The sequence below is a fragment of the Crassostrea angulata genome, chromosome 9, assembly GCF_025612915.1.
Source record: "Crassostrea angulata isolate pt1a10 chromosome 9, ASM2561291v2, whole genome shotgun sequence".
Classification (NCBI taxonomy): Eukaryota; Metazoa; Mollusca; class Bivalvia; order Ostreida; family Ostreidae; genus Magallana; species Magallana angulata.
In genome coordinates, this window is record NC_069119.1 from 35,047,305 (window position 1) to 35,063,774 (window position 16,470).

At 35.8% G+C, this 16,470-nt stretch overlaps 1 protein-coding gene across 6 annotated transcripts in view; it reads right to left on the reverse strand.

Moving 5' to 3' along the window:
* Nucleotides 1–16,470, reverse strand: part of LOC128162969 (serine/threonine-protein kinase Nek10-like) — a 29,241-nt gene that overhangs the window by 10,531 nt on the left and 2,240 nt on the right. For 4 of the 6 annotated variants that reach the window (XM_052826413.1, XM_052826415.1, XM_052826412.1 and 1 more), the window contains exons 2-27: nucleotides 15,763–15,882; nucleotides 12,498–12,564; nucleotides 11,184–11,305; nucleotides 10,252–10,350; nucleotides 9,279–9,405; nucleotides 8,908–8,986; nucleotides 8,393–8,549; nucleotides 8,081–8,167; nucleotides 7,550–7,771; nucleotides 7,115–7,202; nucleotides 6,866–6,922; nucleotides 6,155–6,194; nucleotides 5,607–5,926; nucleotides 5,031–5,204; nucleotides 4,754–4,895; nucleotides 4,421–4,542; nucleotides 4,126–4,228; nucleotides 3,696–3,774; nucleotides 3,354–3,483; nucleotides 2,914–2,984; nucleotides 2,613–2,762; nucleotides 2,063–2,259; nucleotides 1,534–1,740; nucleotides 1,082–1,270; nucleotides 532–752; nucleotides 119–230 (exon numbers count right to left, since the gene is read on the reverse strand). In XM_052826413.1, the coding sequence (XP_052682373.1) occupies nucleotides 119–230; nucleotides 532–752; nucleotides 1,082–1,270; nucleotides 1,534–1,740; nucleotides 2,063–2,259; nucleotides 2,613–2,762; nucleotides 2,914–2,984; nucleotides 3,354–3,483; nucleotides 3,696–3,774; nucleotides 4,126–4,228; nucleotides 4,421–4,542; nucleotides 4,754–4,895; nucleotides 5,031–5,204; nucleotides 5,607–5,926; nucleotides 6,155–6,194; nucleotides 6,866–6,922; nucleotides 7,115–7,202; nucleotides 7,550–7,771; nucleotides 8,081–8,167; nucleotides 8,393–8,549; nucleotides 8,908–8,986; nucleotides 9,279–9,405; nucleotides 10,252–10,350; nucleotides 11,184–11,305; nucleotides 12,498–12,564; nucleotides 15,763–15,803 (3,403 nt within the window). In that variant the 5' untranslated portion in view covers nucleotides 15,804–15,882. Of the gene's footprint in view, nucleotides 1–118; nucleotides 231–531; nucleotides 753–1,081; nucleotides 1,271–1,533; nucleotides 1,741–2,062; nucleotides 2,260–2,612; nucleotides 2,763–2,913; nucleotides 2,985–3,353; nucleotides 3,484–3,695; nucleotides 3,775–4,125; nucleotides 4,229–4,420; nucleotides 4,543–4,753; nucleotides 4,896–5,030; nucleotides 5,205–5,606; nucleotides 5,927–6,154; nucleotides 6,195–6,865; nucleotides 6,923–7,114; nucleotides 7,203–7,549; nucleotides 7,772–8,080; nucleotides 8,168–8,392; nucleotides 8,550–8,907; nucleotides 8,987–9,278; nucleotides 9,406–10,251; nucleotides 10,371–11,183; nucleotides 11,306–12,497; nucleotides 12,565–15,762; nucleotides 15,883–16,470 lie in introns of those variants that run through there. The other 2 variants (XM_052826416.1, XM_052826417.1) reach the window with 2 other exon arrangements.

The following is a 16,470-nucleotide window of genomic DNA, read 5'->3' on the forward strand; positions in this document are numbered from 1 at the left end:
TATACAAGTATTTGGTCCACAAAAATATAATGCTTAATTTCTTACTAATATAATAAAAAGAATTTTGGAATAAGTAATTTTTTCAAATACAGATTGCTGAGAACTAAATGATGAATACCTCTTTTTTCGTCTGGAGTGGTCTCCCCTTCCAAGGAACTGGCGGAGCTGACCCGCTTACTCTCCACCGGACCCAGATTCATGTCAATTATCTCCCTTGATCCAGACATTAACTGTAAAATCAAAATCTCAGTTATTGATTAATCAAGCACCGATAATGTACAACTTCAGTTATGGTTGAATCATCCAAATTTGTTGGGTCAAATTTAGATGTTTTGCTAGATTTTTACAAGTTCTATGGGACTTGATTTCATGGACTCATACATTTTTATGAAAAATCAGTGGTAATCAAGATCCATAATTTCTTGAGAAGGAATAATCTGACTTGGAAAAAAAAAATCTCTAAAGCCATTAAGATCAAGTGGAATGGCTAGATTAAGACTGGATTGGAAAAGAGAAAAATAGATTGCTGACCTTTTTGACCTCAGTCTTTAGATTGAGGCTGTTACTGTCCTGGGCAAACAGAGCCCGTTTGAACTTCTCCACGAGCCGTCGCCGGGGGTTGGGGTCCAGGGTGGGGGGTAGCTGACAGATGTACAGAATCTTGTGTAGCTGGTGCATCATCTGCTGTATCGGGTCACTGATCTGTCGCACGCGGCGCTGGGATATCGTGACGGTGGGGGTGTTGGCACTGTCTGAAACAGCAATAAATGTAGAATATCAATACCTAAACAGACATGGTGGTTCCTGGCATTCTTAACACAATATTTTTGATAACCCCAAACATGAAAAAATTGAGATAAATTAAGATATTTTGAAATCGGCAATTAATTGATGAAAGATTTAAAGTGAAATGTATTTCTTTTTATAAGCTGATTTAAAGTTTTGGACATAAGATATTTCTCTAATAAGATAATAAAATAATGTGAAAGATATCTATTTTAAGCTTCAAATCAGTGATTATATGTATCTTTCCCATAATTGATAAGTCCTGAGTGAATCAACACGACATTGTGTCACTTACTGGGTCTCTTGGTCTTTCTTCTGTTGCGGGTGACAGACTGGGGGGCGGGCATACTGTTGGACCGGTGGTAGTCCTTGGTGGTCGAGGGTTCGTGTCCGTTCAGGAGGAGGTCGGAGGAGCTGGCCGCCGATGTCAGGTTGTTGGGGGATGGGTCTCCGGAGCTGTACCCTGAGTCCCTGATTGTACGAGCTGCACAGAAAGAGAGATGGTTCAATTTTCTACTTTGGCAGATACAGGCATGTCAAAAGCAGAAAACTGCAGTCTATTTGTCTCAATTTAAACATTGAAGAAAGATATAAGATAAAAGATTTTATAAACAGTACCATGGATCACCAATTTGTATATCAAAATCTATTAACAATAGTATGAACATTATTAGCAGATAGAAAGAGATCTCTAAGATGATGCAAAAAGTTGGTGGACATTATTAGCATGTGTAAACTAACACTTACAGTGGCCATTAGGAATGTCCAGACTGAGGGGAGACAGGGCGTACTGGGACCGCTTGGGTCGCCCCTCAGCGCGGCGGGTCTTGGGGGTGTGGGGAGGTCGAGGGATGGAGGGTAGGCGTCGTGTTCCCCGAGTACTGCCAGCACTGCTCTCCCGACTCTCACACTCACTGCTGGGACAGCTCTCATCTTCCTCATCGGAGGACAGGCCTGAAATAAGGGAGAAACATGGCGTGTCAATAGTGTTTATCTTCTTGTCTGAGGACAACCCTGAAATCAGGCTAATCCATGGTGTCAACAGTGTATCTTAAGTTTCCAAGGCAAGGAAACTGGGCAAGCATGGTTTAATTAGTATTGAGTGAAATTTATTCATGAACAATGTATTTGAATTTTTCCTTATTTAAATAATATGTTGCTTGGACAAAATGGAATACTTAATTATATGTTGCTTGGACAAAATGGAATATTAATCTATAAAATAAATTTTCTTTAAAAGTACAGTAAAGTTTGAGATAGGATTTATCTCGCTTACCTCCAGACGAGAGCGACTCAGACTGTAGAGCTCGAGTAAACTCGACTTCCACCAGACTCGGGTCGATGACGTCACTGTCCTTCAGACCCACAGCCCCGCCGCTACCAGCCAGGTTGGCCAAGCGGTCGTACTTCTCCTGGGAGATCTGGTACAGCTGGTGATACTTCTGCATGTTCTGGTTGGCCTCAAAGTAGTGTCTGTCAAAACACAAATCACATGAGTAAATTGGTTATCTGTGCCTTCTATCTATATCTATATATATATTTAATGTCTTCATCTATTCTGGCCCGCTGTCACCAAAAATTTCAAATCATTCAACTCAAATCCTTAAAAGGAAAGAGCATTAATTTGAGGTCATTATTCAGAATTGAAGCTGAATGTTGACCTGAGGAAAAGTTAGCATATGTGGGTCCAAAGCCTTTGATAACGGAAAACATGTCCCAAAATAACAATGCACAGCCAAATAAATATAGAAAATCATCTCTTATTTTCATGTTCTTTATATTAATTCTTAATTTTTTTATGTTTTGCTTCAATATTGATATCATACCTCTGGGCTTTCTTTCTTTCCTTCTCTAGCTTTTTCTCCAGTGTGATCTGGTTAATCCGGAGGTTATCCACATGGACCAGGAGTTTATCCGCGATCTGTGAGGCCAACTCCACAGTGTCCGGCCGGTCATCCACAGACTTACAGATACAGCTGAAGAGAAAAAGAGCTATGTAATTACTGTATACTCAGTCCAAGTAAACCAGTCTTGTAAGTGTAAATTTCTATCCCTTTACAAATAAGCAAAACCTGCAATTTTTTAAACAGTTAAAAGGAAGCGACCTACTGGCACAACGTAACTCACCTTCGAACTGTCTGGATGATTCTGTCGGAATAAGCACCTTCAGGAATGGGCGTGTACTCAGCATTGACAATCTGCAAAACAAATTATTATTGATATGTGCTGTGTGTGGAAATAATTAAGAATACAGAATACACGTAATGAGACATAACATAATTCAGATTTCTCTGTTGAGCAAATGAACAAAAGTACAGGGGAATCAATGACATATCATATCAGTTGAACTTCGATATCTTGAACACTGATATCTCTAATATAATGGATATGACAAAGTTATTTTTAAGTCCTAACCCATATTAATTAAGGATTATATTCTCAGATATGTCCAAGAAGTTTTTAAACAGTCCCATCTAGTTTGAGATAATGAAGTTTGACTTGTATACAGTTTTACTTGATATAAAAAGTCTGAGAACCCTATTTGAGGAATAAGAGTATTGTCTGACCTTGTTGACAAGCACCAGCATGTTGTCGCTGAAGAACGGCGGCTGGAGGGTACACATCTGGTACAGGATACAGCCCAGGGCCCAGATATCAGCCTTCTCTCCGTACGGGAAGTTCTGTACGATCTCAGGGCTGTGTGGAAACAGAAACTTCCAGTGTTAACAATGGTACAGTATGAAAAATCTCAGGTAAAGAATATTTAACAGTTCTGCACAATCTCAAGACTGCGAACAAAGGCAATGAAGATAACCATATGCAAATTCATTCTCAGTTTGAAATTGCAGGTGTTTGAAGAGAAACCCAATCTTTAAAATAAGAACAATTTAAGGGGATTTAACTCTTACCACCAGTACAAGATGGTTCCGACCACTGACGTCATCTTGCTACAGTCACTTCTCTTCTGTTTGGCTAGTCCAAAGTCAGCTGTAATCAGAGAGAGGACATACTGTTAAATATTATAACACACCAACATATAATCACTCAACAAACAATGTCAGCTGTAATCAAAAGAGAGAGGGCAACACTCTACTTAACAAGCCAAAATGTATAGCATCTCAAAATAAATCAGCAGATAACTGAAAATCTGCCCCCAGACACATACTATTTGTCACCAGAAATAATACAGCAGTTAACATAGAAAAAAATGACACACTGGTGGTGACTGTCTTCTCCCTTCCCACACCTCTAGGGAGACTAGCTATTTGTGCAAGACTTACTGATGGTGACTTTGTCATCCCCCTCCCCCACCCCCGAGCTCAGAGATATATGACTTACTGATGGTGACTTTGTCGTCCTCGCCCAGCATGATGTTGTTAGGGGTCAGGTCTCTGTGAAGGATTCCCTTCTCTTTGTGCAGATACCTCAGTGCCAGCACCATCTGTCAACACACACATAATATCAGTCAACAGAAAGACCACAGCAGGCAATAACACAAATGTTGCAGATGTCATCAGAGAAGTCATTGAAAAAATTGGAGCAGTTATCTTTTAAAAACTTCTATTTCATCACTTATAGTTTACATATAAATGTACATGTATATTTATTTTAAAGTAATTTTTTTTCCACCCACCTGCATAAATATGTTCCAGATTCTGTCCTCTGGAAATTTCATATTCTTCTCCTTCAGAGAATTGAAGTGTTCCCCTATCGGGGCCCCCTCTATCAGTTCCATTACAATGTATAATTTTTGTTCTGAAAAAAAAGAGAAGAATGTGAGAAAAACATTTTTTTAATCTAATTACATATACATACACCTAAAGATTTTTTTTTTAAATGAACACTTCTAAAAAGATGAAGATATGGAACTTCTAAGAAAGGGAAATTGCAAAAAATAGCATACATGTAATATCTATGTATAATTTCTAAGAAAAGATAAAATTAATGTGGTTTATGTATAGCTCACCTTGAAGAAAAGTTTTGTAGTATCTGACAATATTGGGATGTTTCATCTGTTCCCGTATGATGGCAATTTCATTGATTATCTCCCCTACACTCTGGTCCCTTTCTTGGGAATTTCGACCAAATGCAGGCGACTCGTAATTTATCTGTTAAATAAAACAAGCATAAAGTATGATATTTACAATTCAATGAAGCCATTTTCGGATTTCGACCTAATTCATCATGACAATAACCTTGAACTTTTGACTTAATTCTATATGACCTTGATCCAAGATACTGACCTCTTTCATGGCCAAGAAGGTCTGACCCGCAGACTTTCGGCACACTTTGTACACCGACCCAAAAGCACCTTTTCCTAACAGTTCGAACACAGCGTAGTCTCCGATGTGTCTTGTCGGAGATCGGTTATGGTTTGTCTCCTGAATATTGAGGCGAATCTCTTCAACAGCATCCGGCTAGTGAAAAAAAGGAACCATGTAAGGGTAGCCTATGCTTCAATCATTTAAGGAAGCTTGGTGGTAAATACTAACCTTACGGTATACGTGTGTTTTCTAGACATAGAACATAAATATATTCATTTGTTTTACATACTTTGAGGAACAAAATACTGTATACAGGGTTATTTTTGCCCTGTATAATTTTCGCCCTCTTAAACATCAGTCTTGAATTCGCTCAGACACAGTTGTGTTTAAAGAGAAATAATTTGAGACATTGGAATTCGCCTAGTCTTCAATTTGCTCACTGACAATAAGGGCGAAAGGGTCGAAAATAAGACAGGAGCAAATATTTTCCTGTATACAGTAGTCACTATAGAGTATGACGAATTAAATATTACAGACTAGCTATCAACTACTCACCGACAACCCATTAATTTTCTCCACTAACGGTTTATATTCGTTAAGATCCTGTTTATAGTGACCAATGTTTATGAACATTTCGAATAAGTCCGAGGGAAACAAGCGTTTGAACAGTCGTCGATTTCGCTCCATACTGAACAAGAAACGGAGAGCGCGAAACCCATACTTCTGTAGACTTTTACACAGTTTGATTTCCTCGGGCGAGCACTTTTCACAGGGAGGGAGGATCAAACATCCCAGTGTGTAGATGCCGTTTGATTGGACGATTTGTTGGGCATTGGCATCATTCATGACTAGTTCTGTGAGCGCAGTACAACAAGCTAAAACACAAAAGATAAATAGAGAGAACTCATCAATAATACTTTCTTCATTTTTTTTCAACTCTAACAATTTTGAAAATACATTCTTTAGATGAAACTTACAAGAAATTAAAAATTTTTTTAAATCATAATCCTGAAAGCTTTCAAAAAAATTTGTAAGTTAAAAAGAAAAAAATATTTGAAAGCAATTATGTTCTCTTAACAATTCTATTAAGTTTATGGACTTACCACATTTGACTTGGTTCTTTTGATCCATAAGTTCATCTGCCTAAATAACGAAATAAAATACAGATGAAAACTCAAACTTAAATCAACTTTTAAAGTACTTAGATTACAAAGGGGCAAATGTTTATGAGAATCAGTCAGTTCACATAATTTTTTACAATTGTATCCAAATACTTTTCATATATTACAGTATATTCCGTGCTTCCCTGATTTTGTGCAGAGTTTAAGGATAATCATTAAATTTTATGTACAAGTATTTATAAGAATAGGCAAATTTACATGTTGACAGAATCCCAACAGATCCATTTATTTGCTTTTGAAATGTACATAAATACAATCCATTTTAGGAATTTTAAGTTTTGAACAATTCAAAAAGCAATGCAAGCAGTGATGATTCAAACACCAATGCACAGTTGGAAGCACATGCACTGCATCAGTTCGAAAACATTGGATGAATGGATGATTAGGAATTGCCAGGTGGGTTGCCAAAGAACAAAAAGCTGTGAATTTCAGGCAGAAAAAAACATATATTATTCCTTGTTGATTTATGAATTAAATAAATGTATGAATGAGTTGGACGTGGAGTTGATTCAAGGTTTCGTAATGAATGAGCAGGGGAATTTGTTTTCATTGATTCAAAGTCTGTGAAATGCATGAGAATGAAGTGACATCACAGCAAAGCAGACTAAGTCGACCCATGGTTTTATGTTTCACCTTATGTCTGCCCGAGGATTTCTCATTGCCAGCAAGGATTGCATAGTCACACATAATCTATAGATTTTCAGAGAGAAAAACAAAAAAGTAGAGAAAACTTTATAAAAATGAAAATCAAAAATGTTTCATGCCTACAGGTGGGGAGTTTAATATTTTTAAATAATTGCATGTAGGGTTGTTTTTTTCTTCATTGTACAAAATTGTGCATATAATTTTTTTTATGTACAAGTATATCTTTGAGTAACTTACGTCGTCCACAGGGGACCTTCCGTGGGGACCAGCACTGGCCGCTCCACACCCCGTCTCACTGCGCTCCGTCACAAAATGACGGTCATTTCTACAACAACAAAATTTATACCAGGTACATTTCATGCAAAAAGGTTCTAAATATTTACTTTTGCTGAACTCTCTTAATGCAAAGCTAAAATCACTCCAACTAAGATTATCTTTCTCTTTGAGTTTTTATTCCCTATGATGAAAATACTCATTAAGATTTCTGTAGCCTCTTATAAAATGGCATATAAGCATACCACTTGCTTACTTATAAATGTTTCTGTAGCATGAAGGTAGCATGAAGGTAAGTATTAAATAAATATATGCATTTTAAACTGACTTTCCACTTCAGTAATGAATTACACAAATAAACATTAAATGACAGGCATAAGATGAGCGCAGGCCACCAACCTGAGAAGGGCCAGTATGGTGGGAATCCCCCCCATCTGTCGGATCTCTTTATTGGCCTCAGGGTTGGTACACATGTGGATCAGACACTGTACCACGGGTAGGAGGAGGTTCACGTTGTCGCAGTGTAACTGACTCAGCAGGATCGGGATTCCTTGGTGCTCCTGCACCGAGTCCTGACACAGACGCTCGTGACACAGGCGCTGGAGAAGTTTGGCTGCTAGTCTATGAAAAATGGCCACAAATTAATGATAGCAACAACAATTAGAAAGTTATTGAGAGAAACATAGGCACTAGAGAAGTATCAAAAATATGGCAACAAATCATTGATCATGTAACTTCATTTTAACTCTATCTTATATACATGTATTATAAATTTATGATATCTGAAATCATAAATGACATTATCCAAATTTACTTTAAAACTGAGATTTTTTAATGCAAACTTTCAATTGAAAGGCAAGTAATTTCAGATTTTCCCCCCATTATCCTATGATCATTGTTCTACTTTTTTACTGTCTTTGAGATACCTACTTTTTGGACAGATTGTCATAGTCCTTTATGATGGCCAATAAATCTTCGGCACAGTTCCGTTCTGCGATCAACTGTCTGGCTTTTGGACTAAGAATGAAGAAAAAAAAAAGATTCAACTTTTGAAGGAATTTCCAATATACCAAAATCTTTTAAAGAATAAGTTTCAAGAATAATAAGTTACCTTGCATATAGAAATTACTTCCAAACAAAGTTAGAAATTAAAATTAAATCATAGAAACTTCAGATATAAATCTATCAATCTATGACATATTTATATTTAAAGAAAATTCAGATTTTTCTAAAAATAACTACCAATGAGCTAAGGCAAGAAGAGCATGTAGAGCACAGTGGAGGGCAATGAGGTCGTCGCCATGGCCACGCAGTAACAACAGAAGCCCCTCGTGAACTTTACATTCCACCAGCCACTCTCGCTGGGTCTCGTTAACGGCAGCAAACTTCTGGAAAATGTCTGAAAGGAAGAAAACATTGTGGATAGGTTAGAAACAGTAGTAAAATATAAAAGAAAAGATATAAATTGATCCAAAATGTGTAAGCTGGGATGAGAGGAAATCCCCATTGTCAAACTTCATCTGTTTTATGATACTATTCTAAATATATTAGCAGCAAAATGTACTGTATGCCAAATATCTTATTCAAAAGAATTCATTTACCATTGATGAGTTGGTTTGCCGTAAATATTTCTTTGCAATCCAGCTCGAGTATAATCAGAAATAGGCAAAATTTTGGGGCAATCAAATAAAACTATATAAGTACAGCGTATATTCTCTGACAATGGATTACAGGTAATCCTAGGATATAGTACTCACTTGACATTTCCTTCAGTATGTCCACCAGGTAAGGGGAATCCCCATACAGCAGGTAACTGTTGGTGGCTTTGATAAACAGCTGAAAAATAACGGAAACTATGAATTCTTTTCTAAGGGAGATAACTTCTTTCTGACACACATACATGTACTTTCCTCAAAACATTCAATGATGATAAGATTCTCAACAAATTCATATTCATTATCAACCTAAATTAAATTAAACATGCCTAATAATGAATTTAAAACTTTCATGAGTGAAATACTTCAAGAAGAACAAGAGCTTGTTTTACTCAGTAACTCATCATAAAGGTAAGGACTACAATTCTATGGATTATAATTGAAGTCACTTTCCCGTGCTGTGAGTGAGTTACCTCTGATAGAACCTGGAGTCCATGAATCGTGTAGAAGACTTTCTGGAACTCCGGCTCTCTCATCAGGATACGGAGACACGTCACCAGCCGGAGTATGTTCTCCGGAGGAGCCGAGTTTATCCAGTCCCTAAAACCAAGCGGATCAAATCAGTATACAGCCATGAAATCACAATGAAACGGATCAGATCAGTATACAGCCATGAAATCACAAGATATGTTTCGTTTTTTAACTGCCTTATACATGTATATACAATGAAATGGATCAACTAAGTACATATACATACATAGAATCAGAGAAATGTAATCTCGTCAATGAAACAGACTACATCAGAACAGTCACATAATCAGGCTATACTGTTTTTGCTCTTTGGTTGTCATGATATATAGAAATTATGGTGTGAAATGAGCCTTCAGTCTTTCTTTTTATCAAGCTGTGACAATTATATATTTGCAGTCGGAATTAATTAAAATTCACTAATTAATTATACATGTACAGAGAAAGCTTATAATAAGGCTGGATACCATATATTCAATAGAGGTTTTCTTCAATGTCTTTTAATCTGGCAATTACCCAATATAGTTTGGCATTATTTATGTGTGTAACCAAAATCACTGGGTATTTTCTTGCAGTGGGGATAATTTCTTGGCATGGTATAAAGCGAGAATCTTATTTTTCATCAAAAACCATTTACTTCCTTGGTTTTCATTTGATCTAGTTCTATTGAATAAAGTGTATAAATAGATGACACATTTATAATGAATTTTATTGAATAAAGTGTATTAATAGATGACACGTTTACGAAAGTGCATAAATATCTACCAACACTTTAATTTTCAATACAGGTATGCCTATAAATAATTCCTACACAAACAACTGTTGAGGAGTTGTTATGTCATATCAATTTACATGACCCCGACTTTCTCGAGTCCGTTCTACGAGGGGATAAACATTCTGAAGGACGCATCTACTTACACACAACATAATCTCTGTTTGATCAGGGCTGAAAAGACTTCCGAAAATCGTTCATACAGAGGATGAGTCACGAACTGCCTTTGCGACTGGTACTTTAAGCTATAAAGAGAGACGTCCATTGTTTTAGTAACATATTGATACAAACATACCCAATTTTAATACATGTATATCTAAACTATAATTATTTGAAAGACCCATGCTAAGTTCAAATATGAAAATATTTAAATACATTCCATACATCAGCAGACAGTTTATAAAGATCACTCTAACATAGTACTGTAAATTCCTTATTTAACGCCAGTACTTAATTCCGTGATTCTGCTGTTTTGTATCAAATTGCGAGAAGATAAAACCGCCATCACCAACTTTTGTTATAAATTTTACACTTTAAAACTGCCTGAAAAATGAAAGCGAGACTTTAAAATTTGCTAGGGTTGCTTTTACCTGGAAATTAATTCCTTGCATTTAATTAGGAATCTACAGTATATTGCTAATAGCGTTAACTCTAGTATCGGAAAGATAATAATATGTATGCATGGACACTGCAACATTTTTTATTCTTTTTTCGTTAGGTAAAAATGAGGGATAGGGGTGAATTTGCAGCATCTGTATTTAGGACTTTTTCCATCTTGCAGAGTGGATGAGTGAGAAGGGAATGTTTTCAGGGGGTTCTGGGGTTTTTATTAGGGTTTCTATAAAAGAAATTTATTATTAATTAATAAAGGGAGTGGCCAGGACTATAAATTAACGTAAGAGGAATGGGGTGCTAGTTTCCAGGGGTGGTAAAACAAAAGTTTTACCATTAATAATTAATACTAGGACTCTCTCTCCTCACCCCCTCTCTCTCACTTCTACACCTCCTCCACTATCTTGCATCATTCTGACACTTTCTCTCTCTCTCTCTCTCTCTCTCTCTCTCTCTGATGACTCACTTGAACTTCTCTAGGACCAGGCTTTCTGTAGACTGTTGTTGGTGCTGGACCACCTTACCCTGGGGGCAGGGCCACTGCTGGTGACCGGCTGTCACATTTCTCTTTGAGGTTATGGAAGGAAGCTGAAAGAAAACATATACCGGTAATCAGCATTGATCATAGCACAGTACTGTATACCAGGGTTGTCTCTAAGACCCGGGAGGCGGGGAATACCCCTGCCTATAATGCCTTAATTACCCGGCTATTATTGCATTTCAAACACAATGTAGCTATATGCAAGACCCCCAGACCCCCTGCTACTTTTTCATTTCCTCCTTCTACTTCAATTTTTAGAGACAACCCTGGTATACAGTATTATTTTCGCCCTGGTTTTTTTTTTTTTTTTGGGGGGGGGGGGGGAGGTGTTTAAGAAACCCTGGCCCCACTGCTAATACACTATTTATTGGAAGAGTAACTTCATTTCAACACAACCTGTTCATTTTTTATCAATCAATAATTCAATTGTGATTAAATATTTAGAGGTCAATGTATATACAGGTATGTTTTAAAGTTCAATTAAAAAATAATCAATTCATTTTCCCCTTTTGTTTAACGCCTTATCATGGACAGCTAGGCCTCATACAGACAATGCCTGCTGCCCTAGCTATTCAATGATGCCTTGTGCAAAATATAATACATTTAAATTATTTTTTTCTTTCATTTTGATGTTGGGAGTGGATGTAAACTGAAAAAAGAAAATTGAAACCTTACACAAAGTTGTTGAATATATATGTAAATAAAGGTTAGGAACTGGGTGTAAATATATGAATAGAAGAAAATTGGTCAATTAGCTCACTTTTAAACTTCTAGGCTAAAATACACCTCATCTATCATTTTCCCAGACAAGCTCAAAGAAAAGTTCTAATCAATCTTGCCAATAAGTTTTTACCTTGAGGGCAAAGCAACACAAAAATAAGTTGTGCAATAACCCCAAAGTGTTAAACCAATTCAGGAAATACCAGGCTTGACTTAAAAAAAAAAAGTCATTGAGAAAAGTTTAGCCTGTGAAATTGTTCAGAACAAAAACAGACCTATGTTCACCTGAAGGCTTCAATTAAAGGGTTTTAATCTTTCAAAGTCTACAAAGACAGCTTTGGCACTCGAGTACGGAGGCTCTTCAGATTTCTGATCTACCAGTGTATACATGTTGTAAATACTTCTCCCACCTTGATTTATGATGTGAATGTAGAGAATGACACAGCACTGAGAGAGGAAAAAGAGAGAGAGAGAGAGAGAGAGAGAGAGAGAGAGAGAGAGAGAGAGAGAGTTTCTTACCTGTTCATGTTTCTTGTTGATCGGAGAATTTAGGAGTTGAAGAAGTTGTTTCAGTCTTTTGCATTCACTGCAAAAAAAAAGAAAAAAAAAAGTTATTTCAATGTACTTTATCTTAAATTTTTTATGGTTTCTCATGAATATAAATCTAATTCTTTCCAGATATTGTCAAACTATCATTATTAATTAAATATATCTGCTGATTAAGCAGTTTAGAATATTAATAGAAATTATTCAAGAAATGATTCAAACCTATAATTGGTAGGATCCACATATAGTTTATGGCTGATATTTGAGAGGAAATAAACAGTTTATTAGCATAAATTTGGACTCAATTCCTTTATATGGGAAAAATGAGAATTGACTTTTGAATTATACGCTCTCTTATCCTTTCACTGATGTTGTTCAGTTGAATGAGTCTGTAGTTAGCTTTGTGGTATTATTGGCACTTAATTAATACCGTGTACATTGCACCATTCAATGTCAACATTTTATGGCAGCTTTATGTGTCTGTGGTATTTTCTAAAAATGAATTCAGATTTTTTTTTATGTATCATAATAGGTGTAGTAGCTATAGTCAACACTAAATCATGTAACATAAGTCTGGGGATGTCATTTTTGATCTAGAATTCAGACCCCATGCACAGTCACTTGCAAATTCAAATCAATTAACTCCACAAAGAGTCAAATCATGTTGCAAAAGAAAGTCATATTACATGAATTGACAAGAAAATTTAATAATCTGAAAACAGGTTCATGAAATTCACCTGACTGACCCCATTACTCTACAGGTAAACTGTACCTGGTCCAATATGACCCTCCACCCCCTACAACTTTAAATCCCCACAATTAGTCATTGAAATATTTACCATTGAAGTCTACACACAGCTTATAGATCCCCCCCGGTGTGGGAGTACATTATTTACTCCATTACCCTCCATTGTGCTGACAGGATTTGTGATAAAAATCTTTTTTAAGTTAAAACCCTCGAAGTCTGACATGGACATTTTTTTGAGTAAAAGTTAATGGATTTGTATGTAATACAAGACAGAGATTGATCGATCTGTGTCCACTTATAATCATCAGTTAGACAGTTACTCACTCGAGTCAGTCATAAAATGGGACATTATTGAACATGCAAGAAAAGACACATTCTTAAATTCATACCAGATTCATATACTGTTCAAAACAATGAAATTAAAAAAAAAATGAATCAAATTTCAAATCAAATAAAAGTTCCTACATGTATTAATCTAACTGTGTTTCAAAAATCAATCGATTCTACCACCCACATCTCCTAACTACAAAGCCTGGTGCTATGTCTCTCTCTCTCTCTCTCTCTCTCTCTCTCTCTCTCTCTCTCTCTCTCTCTCTCTCCAGAACACTGCATGCTTTCCTTAATCCTCTCACAGTGGCAATAAATTGGTCATTAATTGATTCCAGATACCCCCTTAATTGATTATTGATAAAACTTGGGTCAAAAACCGTTTATCCATAAAAACCATAAAAATGTGTGACACTTTGCATTGTACGCTTAATTTAATCAATCCCTTCACCGAGGGTGCCCCAGTGTTAGCATTCATAATTCAGAGTGGCTACGGTTTGTCCAATATTAGCAGGATAACTGAAATACCAATAACGAATGGTACCGGCACTAAAGCAGATTAAGAGATAGATCCAATGCCCAATGATTTGTATGTACGTATTATATTCTGTGATTTGCTTAATAAGGTAATTTCGGGCTTTGCAAACGACAGGTGTTTCACTGAGGGCAGGTTTTATAGATGGACAACTAACTAATCCCTCTGGCCTGCTGGGATAGATTATTGTGTTCTGTCCCACAATACAATATAAACAACCTATAACATTATTTAAAAATGTTTCTGATAATATTTAATCCCATCATTGTAAAATGCTCTATTCAACTTTTATTTCACTTTATTTCAGAAAATCAGAAAAAGAAGCATAACGTGATCGAAACTTAAAGAGAGAATGGAAAAATTTATAGATACAATATCTACTACATGTACCAGTACCGTTACTTATAATTCTAATGATGAAAAAACCTCTTTCTTATTTCAAAGTTAACTTTTTTGAGTAAATGGGTGGCGGTGGAAAAAAACACCTACTATGGTCTATTAAATCATCAATAAGTTTTGAGTGGATTAATTATACCTAAACATGATAATAGAGTTTAAAATAGAATTTTAAAACACACAAAAATCAGCTGTTTCGACTTGCAGGTAAAATTTTGGGTCATTATAGCGATGTATATATCTGTATTGTATGTGACGATACTTGAAACCAAAGCGGACTATTCATTGTCACATTTCTAAAGCTAGACAAAATTGAGCACAATTGGGTCCCAATTCAAACATTCAATATGGGGGTGCAAGGTGCTTGAAAATTATCTGATAAAGTTGTATTGTGGTTCAAGTACACAATTTAATTTAGGGTTATACATAAGTGACAAATATTGAAGTTTCTCTGCAAGTTCGTGATCAAAATCAAACGTCCTCGCTGACTGAAATGAAATATACAGGGTCTTTGTTGAAGAAAGATCTCAACACGTAGATCTATTTTCAAATTGGAAAGAAAGGTTTTCTTCTATAAATACTAGCTGGGGTAATGTGATCTTCAGAAAATGTCACTGTGTCAAATTAGGACAAGTACGACTTTACCTAAAGTTCAGTTATTGTGACAACTATATTATAATAAACAAAGTCAGGAGAACCATGTATCTGAATAACTTGAAGGAAACACAGGTCAAAGGCTGGTGTATATTTGATAACATACAGTCTATCACATTCACCCAGAATAATGAGACACTAAAGTTTCCAAAAGACGAGTGGATATAGGGTACTGGAAAAATTGATTAAACACATAAGTCTAATGTATATGTACAAACCAAAGTAAAACCAAAAAGATTCAATTTAATAAAAAAAAAACCCACATAGCAATAATTGACCACACATTCTGCCAACTGTCTGCATGTGATGTTAATGTCTGAATCATTTGCAGTCTGTTTTTGGGGTAAATATTTTTTTTGTTAAGAGTTTTATGAAATGTTAATGATTCTTTATATCTATAATATCTGTCAATTAGCTGGACACATAAGTGTTGGAATTTCTATAAAATGTTTATTTTCTAAATAGCAATAAACAGCCTGTTTTGTGGGTAGTGCATCTTTTTTGTTGTTGTTTCGATGAAATGTTTGAGTATTTTGATAGGGGCTGTTTTAATGAAATATCTATAGCTGGGTACATACTTGTTTGAGGGGGGTGAGCGCTTCCTCTCCTGGGTGGGCATGTTCTATAGGACGGATTGGAGTGATAAGGACCCACGAACGGAGCTATCCTTCACATGGTGCCGCTACCTCAGTCTACATCTGAAATCAAATCATATTTCTGAATAACACAAGAAAATAGTATTCTTGATAGCAACTCATGTACCAGCATCATTAATGATGACAATACTTTCTATTTACATTTATTCTGTCAATGTATACAGTTCATATCCACAGACTGAACTAATAAAAGGTATGTCAATTGTCAGTCTACAAAGGTACATCAATTGTCAGTCTACATAAGGCAACAAGAAAATTAATAGATCTTGCCTGATTTAAAAAAAACAAAACCCAAAAAACAATCAATTAATACTTATGCAGCTTTCACATGTAATCTTAGAGTATAGACAAGAAGCCTAAAAAATTGTATTGTCAGATATATAGATATAGGAAAATACTCCGCTAATTCCAAATCGACCAAATGCGAAAAAATCTTCTCTGAAAACTAGTTCATTATCCGGTATGTGCATTTCAACAATATTATTGTTACCACAATGAATGTGTTATCATAAGCTATTTTAGAATTAATTGATACTTGTTGCTACCACAGAGTTCTCTGAAATCTTTATCGAATGTATTAAAATTTAATAAACAGATTTTATCAAGTGAAAGCAAAATATATTCTCTAAA